Source organism: Carassius auratus, chromosome 14 (assembly GCF_003368295.1).
Source record: "Carassius auratus strain Wakin chromosome 14, ASM336829v1, whole genome shotgun sequence".
Classification (NCBI taxonomy): domain Eukaryota; kingdom Metazoa; phylum Chordata; class Actinopteri; order Cypriniformes; family Cyprinidae; genus Carassius; species Carassius auratus.
Window position 1 is genome coordinate 12,160,360 of NC_039256.1, and position 20,498 is coordinate 12,180,857.

The following is a 20,498-nucleotide window of genomic DNA, read 5'->3' on the forward strand; positions in this document are numbered from 1 at the left end:
GGGAAATTTGAAAATACTAAATCAAAAGTATGAGATATAAAGTTGAAATGTATATTTCATACACTTTTGAATGCCACCCATCTTCTCATCCATCAAAAAGCTGATGCACAGAACCAAGTCCTGCCCTACTTTTTTTTTTTGAAAATGGATATAGATCACAATATGGAAGACATTATTTGGTGCTACTTTCTACTTAACTTAGTTTCCGTGTGACTTTAAATGCACAAATAAGGGTCAAATATTTGTTGCTGGATTGCAGGGTCACCATTTCAGATATTCAAAAACTGCTATTGGAACCAAATGCATTGACAACGGTTCAGTTCTATTATATTCTATGAAAGAACCAGTTCTCAAACCTTGTATAGACTCACAGCAATCAGTTTCCTATAAAGACACACAAGCAGAAAAGAGCTTCAAAGATGGAGAAGAACTGGACGAGGACAAACTCCAGTTTTATTCAGACAAACAATTTCTCAAGGAACCATTTTACAGCTAAAACTAAAAATAAAAAGGAAGAGAAAGAAAGAGAGAAAGAAAGAGAGAGAAACCAAACAAACCAAACAGAGCAAACAAATCAGCCCAGAACAAGAACATTCCACTGGGACTCTCGATCAGGAGGGGAAATGACGGGAAAACACCAGAACAGAGAGAAATCACCGAAGTGGTGCCGGCATTCGGCCACGTCTGATGTTACTCGGGCTCACTTTTCAGATCTGACCCAGAACTGGCCATTTTTGAGATCACGGACCACGGGCACTGAACTCAAAACTCTCCTGTTTTGTAGTTTAGTGATTTTTGAGCACATAATGTATAAAATACACTCTTAAAAATGAAGATCTCAAAGGGCGGTTTCACAGCGAAGCCATAGAAGAACAATTTTTGGTTTCTCAAAGCACCTTTAAGTAAATCTTCTTTTGAAAAACCTTTAACATCCATGGAACCTTTCATAGACGTTAAATGTTCTCCACTGAACCATCAAATGCCAATATAGAACTTTATTTTTAAGAGTTTAGAATGTTTCATTTCAATAATTGAATTGCACCTCATTCTCAGTCATTAAATCTGATCAGCCATCTACAGTAGCTATCGGTTTTGGCTGTTAAAAACCCACACTGGCTCAGATTGAAGAGTGAATCCAGTGCGAACAGCGGCACTGTGACGGTAGAGAGAGAGAGAGAGAGAGAGAGAGAGAGAGAGACGGGGGTCTGTACACTGAACTCAGGACCACAGGAGGGTTTTTACACATCCAGACTCAGGCAAGGCAAACGGACGAAGCCACATGACGTCATTAATTACATCTCCAGTTGAACATTCAGCATTTTTCTTCTTTTTTACACATTAATTATTGTCTTTACAGAGTAAAAAATATAGAGAATTAACAAAGGAAACTCTTGCAAATATGGCCATCGACTGTTTCATCTGTAGCTGCAGGTGTGAGCGGTCAGATCACCTGTGTGTGTGTGTGTGTGTGTGTTTGCGGTAAAATATGTGAAAACATCTTGACAAAGCTTTTCTTGCACCTTAGTACAGGAGCGAAGCAGGCGGAGGCGGGACGGGCCGGGGGAAGTTTACAATTGCAGGCCAGGCATCAGAAACACAGCAGCACTAGAGGAGGGGAGAGGTCACCTCAAAGGTCAAAGGTCATTGTTATCATCAGAAGTCCATGATGCAGTTCTGCAGAGATCAGATCGGGGGGGTGTGTGTGTGTGTGTGTGTGTGTGTGATGCTCTCAGCTTATCATGACAACAACTGATTTCATCTGAGAATGTGTGAGAATAAACAGAGTGAGAGAGAGAGAGAGAGAGAGTGAAAGAAGGATGGACTTCCTGTAGCTTGATGCTCATATTTCAGGATAGGGCTGCATGATTGAACAAAATATAACCAAAATCCCAATATGGCTTAGTTTAAATCAAAAACGCTGTGATTGAATTAAAAATATAAACGTGCTGTATGTTTCAGAGTGAAGTGTGACGGTGTGTTCGTTTACACGTGAGCAGCTCAAAAAACATCTTCCTGCCAAAATAAAAGCTTTGAGATTTAATTTGTAAAAACGAACAAAATAAGAAATCCATAAACAGCAACGTAATTTTATAGTTGATATTATTTATAACAATATAATATTATTAATAATATTATTTTCTTAAATATGCTATTCACTGTTCTACACTGAAATATTATTTAATATTGCATTCATTTAATACTGTATTTAACATTTCATAAATATTTGAAATCGTGCAGCCCTGTTTTAGGGTATCTTAAAGAAACAGAAACCTTGTGTTGTTCCAAACCTGAAAGATTGTGTCTTCCCACAGCTCTCAAATCTCTCCAGTTACATGAAAACTAACAGTGTCTGTTGTTATATATCATGTTGTAAACACATTCAATAAAATACAAATGAGATTCTAGAAGTGCATTTCTTAAACGCAATAGAAATGCAATTCCTCTTGGAGAAAAGTTCTTAAAATAACCATTTTATCTTCATTTTTCACTATAAAGAACCTTTTGCGGAATAGATGTTCTTTGTGGAACCTTTGATGTCAATAAAGAACCTTTCATTTCAAGACTGTATGATGCTTTTATGTTTTATTTATTTATTTATTTTACGTGTGTGCTAATTTGTTTAGTCAGCTTTCTATGTAATGTATAAAAGCAGTGAAAACTTTCTTCAAAAACCTGTTCATACAGGTTTAGAACAACATCAGTAAATGATTTCTTCCTGATTATTCACTGCTCTTAATATATTAAACGTATCTCCTACTCCAAGCTAAACCACCATTTAAATGGGAATGAAAAGGTTCAGTGGGGAACACAGGAAAAAAGAATAGAATAAAAAGGTGTTAGGAAGCCATAAGCCCATCAGTTCGTTCCTCTGTTACCCATAATCCCTCAGGAGCACCCAGAAACTTCCCCTCTGGGTGCAAAATGCCTGGTAAAATCCATCTGCAGTGGTGTCTATGATCACTGAGCGAGACGTCTCCTTCTGCGGAGTACTCACCGCTGACATGAGCGAGAAAAGACATGCCAGAGAGCTGAGAAACGAGTGTGTGAATATAGTCAGAGGAACAGAACTAAGCTGCTGTGATCTGATATCAGCACTAAACTCTTCTGCAGTGTTTGTGTTCATCCGATCCGGTCTAACAGCGGTGCATCACCAGTTCCTTCTCGAAAGGAGCCGACCGGGGAATTGCGCGAATGCTGAGCAAGGGAGATCAAAAAAAAAAAAAAAGTGAAATTTACAACTGTATGCAAATTAAAAGCAGAAAACAGCAGGTGGAGGTTGTGATGCCTGTCAGAAGACCTCACGTGTGCTTATAAAACGGTTTAAGCTTGACATATCCATCTATTTTGATCGAATGACGAATGCAGAATGAGATGAAGATTCGAGGCGGACGTGACTCCAGGGCCTGGGGTCTCACGGATGCGCTAACGACGGCAAATTCATCTGCAGACAGCCGTCACGCCGTTTCATTCGCCTTCTGTTTTTCAGCGAGAAGAAGCTTTCGTTTATGGTTTGAAAAGGTCAGGCTGACGAGCCGTTTGATCACTTCTGAATTCTGTCAAGCCCAAACTCTCCAGCTCCAGCGAACGGATCACACAGAGAGCCGACGCAAAGGTCACGATCCACTTAAACACTCCGAGACGGTGAAAGAAAAACAGAACAAAACAGAATGAGGGACTCTGAAATGAAATCATCAGCTGAAGACAACAAACAAACGATAATATCAGGCTCACGGCTGCGCTCACATCACGTCACAATTACTGCAATTACCAGATTCTGTTCACACGCTTCGACGCAGATGCTATTTCTCACTATGGCATCCGTGAAACTAAATACATGAATTTATGCTCAGAAGTTTTGAAAAACAAAGAAAAGGCTCCAGGCGAAACTGCAATAAAATGAAATCATATCAAGCAAGCAGTCAAATAACTTTAGTCATTTCAGTTGTTTTACATGATGTCACACTAGTAAACACTGCAAAAAGTGCTGTTCTTCCTCAGTATTTTTATCTTGTTTTCCAGTATTAACATCTTTAAATTAATTTATATGAACTTCAAATCCAAAATGACACATTAAGTCTTGTTTTGTAAGATTTTAATGCTAAGATTTGAAACGGTTTAGAAGTTTATGCTTAAAACAAGAACAACTATCTGCTAATGGGGTCAGAAAAATAAACATACAAGATGATTTTTCTGACCCCATTTGCAGATATTTGTTCTTGTTTTCAGCAGAAACTCACTTGGAGTCTTGTTTTTAGACATATCTAGCTAAATTAATTGAGTTTATGCTTAAAAGAAGAACAAATGTCAGCCATTAGGGTCAGAAAAATAATCTTGAAGACAAGTTCATTAAAATGAAGATTATTTTTCTGACTCCACAACTAACTGAAATTAATTAAAAAAGTACTAAAATAAAAAGCTAGGTCGAAATAAATAATATGAATTATACATTTATTTTAAAATGTAAAAATGAAAAATAAGAATTAATAAAACCATAAGATATTATTTTTGAAAATTGACATTAAGCAAATATAAATGTTTTATTGGCAACTGAAACAAAACTTGTGCTATAAAACAAGACAAAAATACTGAGGGAGAGCAGCACTTTTTGCAATGGAGTTCATCTAGAAGTTCACAGTCGCATGCATGAGATTTGCTACTTCTAATTACAGTAATTGTGAACTGACGTGAAAGCAGCAGAAAGCCAAGCACATACAACCCGACTGAAGCTCATTGTTCTGTGCGCATTTACACCGTTTATTGTTGTTTTTGTGCACATTATGCTCAGCTAATCACAGTCTACATGCATTAATTACAAGATCATCCTGCACAAACTCTCCTCATTCCCACACAAAAGCAAGGGCTTTCAGGTCATTTTTGCACGGATTTAGCATGCAACAAAAAATTCAAAGAAATCAAAAAATGCACGAGCCAGTGCTTTGGGAGAAATTCGCCATTTTCTTTCTCATGCAATCTCATTACCTTGTTGCTCTTTGCTCAGATTTGAGATTTGAACTAGTATTGTAGTTGTAGGGTGTCTCACACAGAACCAACATTAAAGCTGTAAGTTCACTACGATCCGCAGCCTCTTGTGGCAGATTTAAAACATGAAAGCGCGATGAGCTTCGGTCTTGTAGTGTGCGTTTGGCTTAAGCGCACCTGATCCTTGCCCTCGAAGGTCTCAGACGTCGTCTCCTGCATTCAGCAGTGGTGTTCATGCATATCACCACTGAGAATGAACCTTTTAAAAAGATCCTATGAAGAAAACTGGTATGAAGCCCCCGAAATGCTGAACAATCTCGTCATGCACGTCTACCGTCTAGAGCCGGTCTAGAATACGCAAGAGCGATCCACGAGAGTTTGAACGAGGGAAAACAGAGGAAAGAACATGAAGAGGCGGCTGAGGAAAGAGAGAAAGAGAGAATGAGAAGGACAAGTTTAGATCCAGAATGAGAAGAAGGGGGCGTGTCTGAGGGGGCGGAGCTGGAATGGCTTCAGAACTGTGCATTTTAACATGGGTCCCTGGTTAATTAGCGGAAGATGGGTGGGCGGAGCTACCAGACGTAGCCCATCTCGTCGTCCTCTCCGTCTTCATCGTCCTCGATCGCCCCGCGGGGGTGGAGTCGACCCCGCCTCTCTTTCTGTCGGCCCCGCCCACGCTGTGGAGACTCCTCCTCCTGATCATCCAGTAGAATCACGGCGCCGCCGCCGCCGCCGCTGCCGCCGAAATCTCCAGAAGTCTCCTGATCCTCCTCTACACACACACAGAGGCAGATGAAAGGGAAGGTGTCAGGCGGATAGACAGCGGGTGCACGTGTGTGTTCTGAGAAGATCATTTATTATATATAAAATATGATATTTTATACATTTTGAACGAGAACTCAAGAAACACTGTTGAATAATGCAGCTTCAGATGTAAGAGTTTGCTGCAGGAATCAAAATGTGTGTGTGTGTATATCAGTGTTGACTAAGACTAAAATTAAAAATGTTTCCAAAGTTAGTTCAATTTAAATATAAATATTAGATGAAAAACTTAAACTTGAAAACAAAATTAATGAAAATTCGAAATGTAGCCTTGGCAACTTACTGAAATAAAAACAAACGAAAGTTCTGTGTAAATATAAAAATATACACATAATAAAATTACTACATTATTAAAAGTATTCAGTAATTTATATATATATATATATATATATATATATATATAAACTGCCTCAACAATTAACAGAAACAAAGTTACAATTATTAAAACAGAAATAATATAGCTATCTATCTAACATTAGTGCTGAAATAAGCTGAAGCTGAAGTACTAAAATTTTCTAAAAGTAAAACTGAAATAAAACCAATTAAAGCTATACAGAAATATAAAAAAAATGATGAAATCACAAACACAACAAAAACACAAAAACTTAAACCATTGAAAATCATTTTGAGTAAACTAATTAAAGATATATATATATATATATATATATATATATATATATATATATATATATATATATATATATATATATATATATATATATATATATATATATATATATATATATATATATATATAAAATACAAATGTAAACTGAAATAAAGCTAAAATTTTATAAAATATAAATATAAAAAAAAGGGTAAAAAGTTGCTTTGGTAAGTGGGTGAAAATTAAATTAAATTCAAGTACTAAAATCAGTCAAATTGAAATAGAAATATACCCATACAGAAAAAAAGGAAAAAGGTAAAACCACAAAATAATTACTGAAAATAACTGAAATGAAAGCTGAAAATAAAATATAAAAATAAAAGGTAATTTAAAATATTAACGAGTATGTAAATCCACATAAAAAAAAGTCTTCTTTTAAAGTTATTTTTTACAATAATCAGTGTGTGATTGTAAAACGGCGTGAAGTAAATAAATAAATCGATGCCCCCAAAATAAAATATTAAGTGACAAAAGAGCGAGGTGCAAATGGCCATGTGAACTATGAACAAATGCAGTAGATAATCCTAAAACGAGACTGATGTGTGTTTTGGAGTCTGTACCACAGGTAGGGTTTCCCTGTCTGCGGGATCCTGCGATCTCATTGCCGTATTTGTCGACACACCAGCACTGACCGCTGCTGCCATGACACTGAGTGGCCTTAAAATACCCGTCTTCAGAACAGCGCGGCACATACGCCCCTGCACACACACACACACACACACAATTACAAGTCTTTTCATGCTGGATTCAGGGGGAGGAGCTAACAGCTGTTCATCAAATCCACCCACCAATCAGAGTCTTCCTCCGGCTCTGAGAACGAATCCTGTTCATCTCGTTCTGACACGGCATGCCTGGAGAAACACATTTAACAGTTTTTTTTCTAATTCAAGTTATGCCTAGCTCCCCATTGTGAAATAGTCCTCAATATAATGTTTTTGTCTAATGTCATATAGCTCACCGTCAGGTTTCTGGAAACAGTAGCACCACTCGTTGTTGGACAGCTTTCCGTCTTTGAAGGAGTCGCAGGAGTTGAACAGTGGCCGCATGCACAGCTCGTATTTGTCAAGGTAAATGGCGCTGAGCTCTGATTGGTCGAGCAGAAGGTCGTAATTCATGTCCAGCTTGTTGAACATCCACCCGAGAGAATCTTTACAGATGGGCAAAATGCTGGTGTCAAAACCTAAAGAGAGACAGAGAGAGGGAGAGAGAGAGAGAGAGAGAGAGAGAGAGAGACGCTCAGGTTCACACTGGTGCACACACGTATTACGATAAATAAACACATAAGAAACTAAATAAAATAAATGATCTTCTTTTTGTAATATTTATTGGTTTTAACACTAAAATTAAAATTTAAATTTCAAACAGAACTTTTCATATATAGTGGACAGAAAATCCTGAATAAAGTGGTAGTGACCCTGAGCTTGAACTTACGTCCTTGTGCAGTGTCACTCGTGGTGCTCTTAAGGTCTCTGTTGGCGTCCGTGTGCAAAACCCCAAACCAGTCTTTGAGTCTGGATGCTAAACTTTTCAAATCAGCATCACTGCAGCCTACAGAAACACACAGACACACATTTAAATGAGCACGTCTGTGAGCTGATGATATATTTATCTGTCTGACTTCACAATAGTTGTGCGGGAGACACACACTGAGGAACTCTGATTACATTCAGCTCTCCGAACAATGCTGGTTTCTATTTACAAACTATTTCCAGTCCCTGAACAGAGAGACTCAACAGACACAGGTCAGAGATCAGAAGAACATTTCTCCTTCACGCCTCTGGAAACTTAATGGAGTTAACTTCTATTGTCAATAAAATACGTTTCACCTAAAATTCCAGACCTAAATGAGTAACTTGTCATCTAATTAGAGTCTAGAGCTCTAAACTGAATGTAGAGCAGCTGAAATCATCTGTTCATATTGAGATAACTCAAGCTCTCATTCATGATTCTTCTGTTATTATGAAGTGTGTGAGTGATTGAAACAGCAGGAAGCCTCAGCGGAATAAAATCAAGGGCTTTATTCGGATGGTAATTGTTTTTTCGTGATGGTTTAAGGTAATTTCAGCTCTTACTTCTGCTAGTCTGTGATTTTATTGCCGTTTGAATCGGAAATGTCAGTGATTTTCTCCTAAAAGCCCAGGAGAATATTCCAGACCGAACACGCTAGTGTTTCTGACAAGCATTGAGGTCGCATGTTAAATTAATTCTCATCTGAATCGACATTGAGGAGCGCCGTAGGGCGGCTGTTTGACACTTTCACTGTAACGAGAATCTGAGTTTTTGCCGTAATGGGGGCTTGTTTCAGAGAATTGCTCCAAATGAACTACATGAATAAAATGATGTTGTTTCCTCGATGTGATTTGCCACGCTGGAATAAGGTCACGTGACTCCCTGTGAATTAATTGACATTTGAATGTTTTACCACGAAAAGAACAATTCAGAACTGAGCTATCGAAAACCTGGAAAAAGAACACTAACATCCTGTCTACACAGGAAGTACCTCACAGACCCATCAGCTGGTCTGATAGATTAAGCACTTATATTATACATTTTTATAAAAAAATACAGACATATCATAAAATATAAAAAGCTTATTTAACCTTGTTACAACATTTATCATTTTCATTTAGTTTAACATGATGTACTATATGTAAAACAATGTACTGAAAATGACAAAATAATAACAAACAAAAAAAAATTACATAAAGTACTAAAATTAAATAGATAATATAATAAATACAATTTAGTATAATATAATTAGTGCTGTCGAACAATTAATCACTATCAATCACATCCAAAATAAAAGTTTTTGTCTACACAAAAAATATATGTGTGTTCTCTCTATAATATATATATATATATATATATATATATATATATATATATATATATATATATATATATATATATATATATATATATATATATAAACATATTTAATATTTAAACATAACGTATTTTTCTTAAATATATACATGCATGTGTTTGTATTTATATATACATAATAAATATACACAGTATAAATACATGTATTATGTAAACAAAAACATTTCTTTTGGATGCAATTAATCCCAATTAATCGCTTGAAAGTACTTAATTAATATAAAAATATATTTACTAAAATTAATATAAAAATATAATATTATATAACTGAATTTACAGCTAGAAATAAAAGCTTATTAGTAAGCCAGAAACATAACAAACAGCAAGGAGAAAACTGACCAAAATCTATCCATTCAAACGCATTTATTTACATTTATTAAAAGATGATTTAAAACCAAAAACCAAAGCTGAAGCAACAGCTCAATTGACTCTATTGATGCAAAGGAAGCGATTTAATTTTGAATGCACAGTCTTGTTTTGTTGGTTTATATTCTTACAGCACTGTGTCAAACGCACACACACACATATGCTCCTCTGTATAATCCTGTATATCTCTATATCTGAGAGTGTTGGATTATTTTGGTAGCTGTGTGAATCACACCTTTGAGCAGGAACCAGATAACACTGCGGTGTAATTCCTCTATTCTGCTGATATATCTGAGCTATGATACATCGCATCATATCTCTGTGTGAGTGTCTGTATTGCAATCATGAATCTGGTTTACACTACTCATAAAGCAGCAGAAACACACTGTGCCAGTGGGGAGGATTATGGAGATTACCTTTAGCATGTGTCTCTCTGTGTGTGCGTGGCCAGTAAACACGCTGGACTGGGAAAACATGAACAAGTGTTGATTTTATTTTCAGAAATAGCTGAAGATTACCCAGCTGACTTAAACTCTTTGAGACTGTTGAAACGGCGACTGCAGTAAATCTAGGAAAATCCGGGATTGCGATGTAAATGTAGGCTAGTTTCCCATAAACCCACATAGCTTGTAAAATCGATACAAAATAAATTCAAATATAAATGCATCATTTTTCCCTTGACACTACACAGGACAAGCGGTTCTGTAGAAAGAAAAGCTACAGTAAGTATTTATAAATCATCTTTCTGATGTGTGTTACACTGATTTCTCTTTATTTTTACAGTTCCATCTAGTAACAGCACTTGCGAGATGACACACTTCACCTCTACAGACGAGTGTGCTTGACTGCAGTCATCTGACAAAGGAGGAGGAAGTGCAGTAAAGGCTTTGATGGTGCAGTAAAGCACCATGAAGTGCTGTAAAATGGATCTCGTTACTGTGGCGACTGATGGGTGTTGTGTACGCACTCTTACGAGCCTGTAATGTAATTATCCTACAGAGATAAACCCTAATGAAACGACACACGCTGCAGCTTAACCAGAGACAGACACACAGCTCTGCTGCCAACGCCTGCCAAAGTCTCCAAACAATAGACCAGCACCGAACACACACAATGTGCTTTCACACTGCTGCGCTTACAGAGAGGACCTCAGTGAAAGCATCTTCTTACACAGAACAAGTATAAAAGTGGAAGTCTGCGGGAGTCGCCCTGAAGTGTTTAAAGTGCAATAATTCAGCTGAATTGTGTTGCTATAGATTTGTGACAGAAACATGTCACTTCTATTTCCACGAACATCAGCGCAAAGCTGCAAACTGGAAATTGGCAAGTGTCAGGAGGGAAATGGCTTTTCAGAATAAGCCACCTGACTGATGGAAAGTGATAACACACACATACACACACACACGCTCAGCGCTGTCCTTGGTCCTTAGATAAACAGCCAGATCTGAAAGCAGAGAAGAAGATTGGCTCATATAGAAATAGAAATGTGTTGTTTCCTTGTGGCTTGAAACATACTCTGGAGTCAGATTGTCTTTCTGATCAAATACTGTCATGATGAACCAACAGTTCATTAAACTAAATGAAAAATGAAAGAGTTAACAATAGAATGATATTTAGTGTGAGATATTTGACTCTAACTGAAGTCTAATCAAGTGCAGGAACACATCATTTTAATATACTGTCCAAGCATTCATGTCTGTGTTCTTGTGTAAACAGTTGTCTATAAGACACTCTTGCTGTGTTTAGGGTCATTTTCCTGCTGGAAGGTAAACCTTCTGCCCAATCTGAGGTTCTGAATGCTCTGGACTGGGTTTTCATTAAGTCTATCTCAATATTTTGATGCAATGAGCTTTTCTTCTACTCTGACCCTCAAAGTCCCTCAGTCCCTACCGCTGAAAAACACTACCAGCACACTTTACTTTTTGGATGGTACTCTGCAGGTGATGAGCAGTGCCTGGTTTACTTCAATTATTATGCTTGGAATTGAGGTTCATCAAACCAGAGAATCTCATTTCTCACAGTCTGGGAGTCCTTTAGGTGCTTTTTTGCAAATTCCAAGTGGTTTTTGTGTATCTTCAATGAGGAGAAGATTGAGTCTGGCCACACTGACATAAAGCCCAGATCGGTGGAGTGTTGCGGTGATGTTTGTCCTTCTGTGTATATGATCATGGAGCTCAACTAGAATGACCATCAGGTTCTGGGCCACCGGTCTAGACAAGGCCCTTCTCCTCCATCAGTTGCTCAGTTTGGCCAGGAAGCCAGCTCTAGGAAGAGTTCTTGTTGTTTCAGACATCTTCCATTATAGATAATAAAGGCTACATGATTCTGTGAAACTTCAACAAAGCAGATTTTTTTTTTTTTTCGAGCTCTTCTCCAGATGTGTGGTTTGACGCAAACCTGTTCCTGAGCTCTACAGGCATTTTTTTTTACCTCAGGGCTTAGTTTTTTGCTCATATAGGGATTATTAGCTGTTGGACCTATTATTAAGACATGCATGCCTTTTCAAATCATACCCATTCACTTGAATTTGCCACAAGTTAACTTCACTCGAAGTATAGTAAAATCTACAAGCAATATGAATCCTCCTGGGCTAAATTTAAACTAATAAGTTTATGAATACAATGGAAGCATTTACGTTTTTTTCTTTTCTTTTTTTTTTTAAATGAATTTGCAAAGGTGTTAAAAACCTTATTTTTTATTTTTTATTTTATTTTTTTTGCTTTGCCATTATGGTGAACGGAGTGTCGAATGATGTGGAATAAAAATTAATTTTAAAGCAGTTTAATATAAAGCTCCAACATAAAAAAATGAGTATGCAAGTATGCAAAATGTCAATACTACTATTAATTTTTGTATTATTATTTTTTTGTCTCACTTTATTTTCTGTATTGTTCTGAATACCATTAAGTTTATAACCTTTGTTGTGGATTGAAGGCAACTATTTTACATTACTTTTAAAATGTACTCATAAAATTTGATTTACTCTCTCTCTCTCTCTATCTCTCTCTCAAATATTTGGACCCGGGTGAAATATAGTCAGATTAGATCTGTATAGATCTATCTATAAATACTTACACAATCAGAATCTCCTTGAATCAAGAAATTAATTGCACCTAATTAAATTTGCCATCTCAACACCCCCAGTTTCTATTAATAAAAGGTTTCAAAACATGCAGCGTTGTAAAAATTACAGCAGAACTATAAAATAAATATCTTTTATAGTTTTGTTGGACAATGGGGTTCTTTGAGTCAAAAAGGTTGAGAACTGCTAAAATAGAGTCTAAACAAGACAACGCATGTATTAACCGTTTAACCAACACTTTAATTCACACGTGTGCTGGTTGAGATGAAATAAATAGTCAAAACGTAGCTCATGAATATTAATGAGGCGAGGTTCTCTTTCAGCTGCTGCTGTTGAACAGCATGTTCTCTGGACTGTCATGTCGGGTTTCGCTCGAGATCACAGGACTGGTGAGAGAAATTACAGCAGGGAGTCTAATTAAATCACTGCATTAACTAGTTGTTTAATTTAGCTCCATTACATACTTCAAAGAACTCCGTAAATCAAACATGTAATTTAAAAACGACTATTGTTGGGAGAAATCCAACCATGTTTAACAGTCGAACTTACACTGATTTCAATATATGCAGCACCATGGAAAAACTCATGCAGTTAAATTATAAAGTAAAAGGTCTTTTAGTTTAATTGTACAAATGTCTTAACTTAATTTTAACTGATGTTTATCAAGCAAAAGGGTTCCACTGAAAACCTGGAGAGGTTTCTAGTCTTCTGTTTGATTGACAGGTGAGTTTCGGTGCTGACGCCGCCTGGCTCTGATTGTTCCCGTACACTGCGGATGATAACTGCTGATGCTCACGTGGGACGGTCGTCCTCGTCTTTAAAGATAAACGCTAACAGCACCATTCACACTCTCCGCTCCAGACGAGATGATGAACGCATTTAATTCAGACAGATGTATTTATTAGTCATTCCTTCCCAAACCATCTCTCAGAGCGATTAACGGAGGGATGGGCGAGATTACACACAAAGCGCTTCTCTCTGTCTGCTGGGTCAGCGGTAATGACATCAGATCGACCGTTTGATGTCACATATAGAGTGTGAGAGATAGATCGTAACATTTAATTAAAATCATAGATCACATATTAATGAAAGCTGTCACCGTTCACTCTCCAGTGTGCATCCTTACAATGAAAGTGGATGCTGACCAAGGCTGTTAAATCTACTCCAACTGAAGTTTATAATGTCACTGTATTGTATATTAAAAAAGGCTATTGATAGAAATGATTAATTATTAATAGAAATTAATCCTGGAATTTGTGATCATTACAAGCTTATTTGATGACCAAAAAAAAAAAAAAATAAAAAAAAAAAAATAAATGCACTCCAATAGTTTTATTTTATTTGGAATTTAGAAAAATAATTTTATAATATATTTTTAAAAAATCTTCCACTGCTCTCAAATCTTAACTGAGAAGATCATAAACATATTTATAATATTTGCTTCTAAATACTAATATATACTATATATATATATATATATATATATATATATATATATATATATACACTATACTATATATATATATATATATATATATATATATATATATATATATATTAGATTTCTTATTTCAATTTTGTTTTAATTTGATACACTAAAACAACTAAAACCAAAACTGAAAAAAAATATTTGAAAACTATAGACATTAAAAAATTACATTTAAAAGAAGTACTAAAGCTTTAATAAAATTAAAATGAAAAAAGAATACTAATAGAATCAAAATACTAAAATTAACCTGCATTTTCTAAGAAAGTATTAACGTTTTTCTACTTCAAAAATTACTTGCGATTTCTGAATAAAAACTTTTCCTATACCATTTTTTTTTTTTTTTTAGTATATGATACTTTTATGGAATGTTTTGTTGTTTTGGAGCTCCACAGCATTCATCTCCATTTGCTTTCACTGTAAGAAAGGAAGCTGCTCGATATTTTGCCAACAAGTGTGCATTTCAAATAAGAAAGTGTCCTACGGTTTTAGAACAATATGATAATGTTTCTATAAACAAATCTTGCACTCAAGTGTTTTTAAAACATTTATTTTAATCCACACACACACACACACACACACACACACACACACACACACACACACACACACACACACTGTAATCTAATATGATCATTTAATATCATTATGCACTTAAATTAGATCCCAGCAGCTGAACAGAGTTTGCTCAGCTGTGGCGGTGAATCATGTTTAATAAGAGCTCTCAGATGACAAATGTGGAGGTGTGTGTTAAAGTTCAGTATTACATTCTTCAGTATTAAAAGAGTTTTAAATGCACACTGAGACTTCTGCTCTCTAAAGAGGCTAAACGAGCATAATTTAGTCTTGTTTAATTAGGAAGGAACAGGCCAACAGATCAAAGACTAAACATTTGCATGATCCCAGAGACATAGAGAGGAGGAGATGCTTCAAAACTTAGAATTAGACATCTCTGCACTCAACCCTTAAGAGTTTACAAGTTCAAGATTTCTGTCCTTCATGCTCTGAGAAAATCAATAATGGAGAGAAAGCAACCAAACACAAATGACCAAACTTTTTTCTATCTAAAACTAAAACATTTACTCAAACTTGCCTGCCTATCTTTATGTAACACAAAATAAGATGTTTCGCACCATGTTCACACAGTTCTGCACCAAGAAATAAACACATATGGTAACCAGTTAGGATAAAAATGCACAGTAAAAGTAAAAGTCATGCACATGTGCTTCTAATTTGCGTATGCAATTTTTTTATTAATACGTCTGATGTCAGTGGCATTAGTTGATATTAGTTTGACCATGACCAAGTTTGAATATTTTGAACTAAACAAAACTGTGATTTGAGAGACATTTTTAAGTGGATAACAGTCTTGTTCCCCTTCAGGAACTCGAGCTGCGTCTGAGAACATTTTGGGAAAGCCCTTCAGCATGACCAGCTCTGAATAATTTGTGTAATCAGTTTTATGAATGGGAGTGATGGCATAGGCGGGTGACGTAGCGACCAGGAAGCTATAAAAGCACGTTAGGTGGAACGAGCATCAGCTTTCTGTCATTCAGGGAAGCTCTGTGTGTGTATCAGTTACAAATCATAATGTGTCAGTCTTATTTACTGTTGTCTGTCATACAAAGTTGACCAAGCACAACATGACAAGAAAGACTGATAGCAAGTTGAAGCATTTGGGCGAAATAGGAGTGCGTTTCAAGCTGTGTGTTCCTTCCTGCTCTCGCTACACCACGAGCGGGGATACACAGTTTGTGCGTGTTCTGCCTCCGAGGAGGTGGATGAAGAGAGCGTCGATGAATCGCCCTGTCTGTCACCACAGTATGAGGAGATGTTGGTGGTGATAACTCACGCGGTAGCCAAGTCAAACATTGATTGGGCCGCCTAAAAAAAATCTGAACCACAGAAGGGTAAATTCGATGAGTGTGTTTTGGGATTTCGGCCACCATCTCCACGCTGGAGCCTTCCTTTTTTCCCAGAGATCGTGGCTGAAACCATTCTTGTCCCATTTATTTGTCCCGGCTCTAATTATTATGGCAATGTGACACAGTTAGATGATTATGGATATAAATCAATGCCCCGGGCAGAACAGATGCTCGCGAGTTATCTGTCTCCCGACGCAGCATCATCTTTAAAGGCCCCGGTCTTGCCTTCCAAGCCGCTGCAAACTACATCAGCACTGGTTGGCAAGGGGTAGGCGGCAGCAGGTCAGGCTGGTTCATGTCTGCATACGATGTCTGTGTTACAGGCTTACCAGGCTGATCTGCTAAAAAAGCTAGATGAAGGCGAGGAAGTTAAAGAGGAAAATATTTCTGAGTTGAGGAAAACTGCTGATTTAGCCCTCCGTGCCACCATGGCAGCCCTGGTGGTGGCAGAAAGACATCATTGGTTGACCCTGTCTGATTCAAAAGAGAAAGACAGGGTCTTCCTTATGGACGCCCTGCTTGCGCCTTCTGGTCTGTTCGGTGGCACCGTCAATTCCATCGTCGACAGATACCAGGAGGCTCGTAAACATGCAGCGGTGTTCCAGCAGTTCCTCCCTTGCTGTTCTCTAGCTCAGGGGGCTGCTGGGCAGGAGTACCGCCATGTACCAGCTCCTCATACAGAGAGGTGCAAAAAATGAGCATCGCCTCTCATGCTCCCCCGCAATGGAACAGAGGTCGGTGGTGCTCTAAGCAGGAGGCTTCTAAGATGAGGCCTGATGAGATGATCTGAGGGTCGTGCTTCAGTCAAGGAAGCCCTTGACAAAGTGGTCCTGACAACCAACATCAAAAAGCAGGACCTCTGAGGGTTACCCTAACTGGAGAAGAGCGAGGTGCACCGCATTACACGGTGTCCTTCTCTCCTCAGAGCCTTCAACAGCAGCTAGTTCAGTTGTTTCCTGCCAGTCCTCTGCTTACTATGAGGCAGGTCATGTCTCAGATCAGGTCCTAGGACTGGTTTGTCACGATAGATCTAAAAGATGCTTATTTTCATATCCTTCCCAATCACAGGAAGTTCCTAAGGTTTTCTTTCAGAGGCAAAGCTTACCAGTATCGAGTTCTTCCTTTTGGCTTAGCACTCTCACCCTGAACATTCACGAATTGTGTGGGTGCTGCGCTGGCTCCACTGTGACACCAGGGGAATCCGTATACTTAATTATCTCGACGATTGGTTGATTTTGGCTCAATCAGAGCAGATGGTGGTCGGCATCAAGATGTTGTTCTCGCCCATATAAAAGAGTTGGGGTTAAGATTAAACGGCAAGAAAAGTGTGCTTTCTCCATTACAGAGGACCACTTATCTGGCCGTGGTGTGGGATTCAACCACAATGCAGGCACGTCTGTCCCCTGCTCGTATCGAGTTGATCCTCACGTCAGTCAAGGGAGTCAGAGAAGGCCAGTCACTGACTGTCAAGCAGTTTCTTTGGTTCTCTCTAGTTCATCCAGCTCCTCTGGGACTGGACGCTATGGTGCAGACTTGGCCGAGGCTTCGTCTTTCTGCTCTGAAGGGGCACATCTAGTGGCTTTTGGTCTCTCAACCTAGGTTGCTGAGACCATCCTCCAATCCAGAGCTCCCTCAATGAGGAAACTGTATGCCTTGAAGTGGAAACTTTTCACTTCTTGGTGCGGAGATCGCCAATTTGACCCAGTTAACTGCCCAGTTGGTACAGTACTGGAATTCCTGCAGTTTCTCTGAAGGGTTGACTCACTCCACCCTGAAGGTCTACATGGTGGATATTGTGGCCTACCACACCCCTCTTATACATTATACGTTTCCTCTGCGGTGCGCTGAGGCTGAGGCCTCCGGTACGATCTCATGTCCCCATGTGGGACCTGGCTTTGGTGGTAGAAGCTCTTTGCAAGCCTCCTTTCGAGCCTATTGAAGAAATTTCTGATTGATATCTCACTGTTAAGACTGCCTTTCTTCTAGCTATCACTTCTCTAAAGAGAGTTGGGGATCTTCAGGCCCTCTCAGTAGCCCCTTCCTATTTAGACTTTGCGCCTGGAATGGCCAAAGTGTTTCTCTACCCTCGAGTGGGGTATGTCCCAAAGGTTCCCTCAGTTACCCCATAGCCTATCATACTACAGTCCTTCAGGCCTCCTCCCTTCAGGGAGCCAGACCAGCAAAAGCTGAACTGTATCTGTCCAGTGCGAGCATTCGTCAGATTTTATGGTTTAGTTCTGCAAGCCACTCCCGGCTCTTCTATTCTCTTGCCTTAGCTGTGCTTCTTGTATACTGTACACACTAGGCAGGGACTTGCAAGTCTGGCGGCGTTGGCAAAGGGCGTTCCCAAAAGCGTTCTCGGATGCAGCATCTCGTTCGCTTCGGGGAACCATGGTTATATATGTAACCCGAGATGTTTAATATCATCTATATATTATTATAGTTTCTATTTTTAGATTTTCTGTTTTCATTTTAATTTGAGTTAAAGCTTTAGTATTTTTTATAATTATTTTACCATCCTCATCGTCATTATAAGTATTTTAAATAAATAGTTTTTAGTTTTATTTTATTTTTATTTATTTATTTACCTCAACTTTAAATAAATAAAAAAAGTATATTGTAAATTGCAAAAATAAATAAATGTGGTACTAACTTGAACATCAGTCAAAGACTGAAACAGAAGAGCAGAACTTGTTTAAATAAAGTTGTTATTTTTCTTTGCACACAAAAATGATTCTCGTAGCTTCATAACATTATGGTTGAACCACTGATGTCACATGAACCATTTTAACAGTGCGTTTACTATTTTACTGGACCTTGAACATGGTAGTTCCATTGCTGTCTATGCAGGGTCACAAAGCTCACTGATTTCAAAAATATCTTAATTTGTGTTCTGAAGAAGAACAAAGGCCTTACAGGTTTGGAATGACATGAGGGTGAGTATTTTCTTTTTTTGGTGAACTATCCCTTTAAAATTGTTGCATCATATGGCTTCATATAGTTTGGAGTACAGTGCATGAGTCAGATGGATTATTTTTATGATTCTTTTATGGTGTTTCTGTCCTTTCTGACAGTGTCTAGTCACTGTCCACTTTCACTGTATGAAAACAATCAGTGAGTATCTGGGCTCTTGTTGGCTGATGGTCAAACTCAGCCAGCAGACCACTCTAACAAAAGCTTGTATTACTGAAATGAATTTGACAGAAAGCAGAACCTATGGTCATGGTCACATCTTTTTGTTACTGGACTGTTGTCACGGTAACAGGTGCAAAACACAGGTGTGGCAGCACAGGTAGGTGAACTCAAAGGTCACAAGGGCATCTAGAGTTAAAGTCCTGCTGCTATGCATCTGAATTCAATTATGACCCATATGTTGTTATGAACACACAGACACACACACACAGAGTAAGAGTCTGTGATAGGGAGTGAAATGTGTCATCACTACATTCTCAATTGACTATGTTAATTTGCCAGATAATAATAATTTGGGTATTTTCTCCAGGGATCTGCATAGCCTACTGTAATTACAGTCAAACTCTTTCTTTCTTACTCAATTTTTATTCATGAACAGGCATAGAGTGTAGCTTAATTTAATAGTTTTGAGGTTTATGTAAAATATTAGTTCATGAAGTATTTTGAAAATAATACATTTCAAATTGATACTATAATAATAATAATAATAATAATAATAATAATATGTTATTTTGAAGAGATTTTGTAGACCACTTTTGTTTAGCATACAAAAATAAAAGGACTATTTAATTTTGTAAAAAAACTTATTAAATGTGTAATATAATAGATTTTATTAAAGGGCCCTGTTTTGCTGACATTAAAACCCTTACTTTTCTCTTGAGTGCGTTTTGGTAATCAGATAAAATTACTTGCATATGGATTACTGATGCAAGTTTTATACTACGTTTTAAAATAGCGCTCTCATCTTGGCCTTCAGCCCCAGACTTTCACCAAGGTTCTCCCGCAGACATATGGCAGAGTTAATTTGCTCTTATCAGAGGGCTTTGACATACAGCTGCAGAGATTTAATTCCTGATGGAGGACCGTCACTCTGGCATGTATGCGTTTCTCTGCCTGGAGCTCTGCTTAATTAAAATGAAACTGGGAATCTGGTTAAAAGAATTAATCTCTTTAACAGAGCAGTTTCGGTAAATGCAAATCAAGCGTGCAAGCATGTGTGTGCGCGTCCTGGGTAGAAGCATATGTTGAGTGGGTGTTGTCAATGATTCAAAAAACCATTCTCTGTCTCTTTCTGTGTTTCTGGAGGCTCAGGAT

At 37.7% G+C, this 20,498-nt stretch overlaps 1 protein-coding gene across 4 annotated transcripts in view; it reads right to left on the bottom strand.

Moving 5' to 3' along the window:
- Window positions 1-431: 431 nt before the first annotated feature.
- Window positions 432-20,498, bottom strand: part of LOC113113646 (testican-1-like) — a 224,592-nt gene continuing 204,525 nt past the window's right edge. For all 4 annotated transcript variants that reach the window (XM_026280021.1, XM_026280020.1, XM_026280018.1 and 1 more), the window contains 5 exons: window positions 7,901-8,017; window positions 7,428-7,649; window positions 7,258-7,320; window positions 7,030-7,167; window positions 432-5,752 (listed from right to left, as the gene is read on the bottom strand). In XM_026280021.1, coding sequence (XP_026135806.1) covers window positions 5,553-5,752; window positions 7,030-7,167; window positions 7,258-7,320; window positions 7,428-7,649; window positions 7,901-8,017 — 740 coding nt within the window. In that variant the 3' untranslated portion in view covers window positions 432-5,552. The remainder of the gene's footprint in view (window positions 5,753-7,029; window positions 7,168-7,257; window positions 7,321-7,427; window positions 7,650-7,900; window positions 8,018-20,498) is intronic.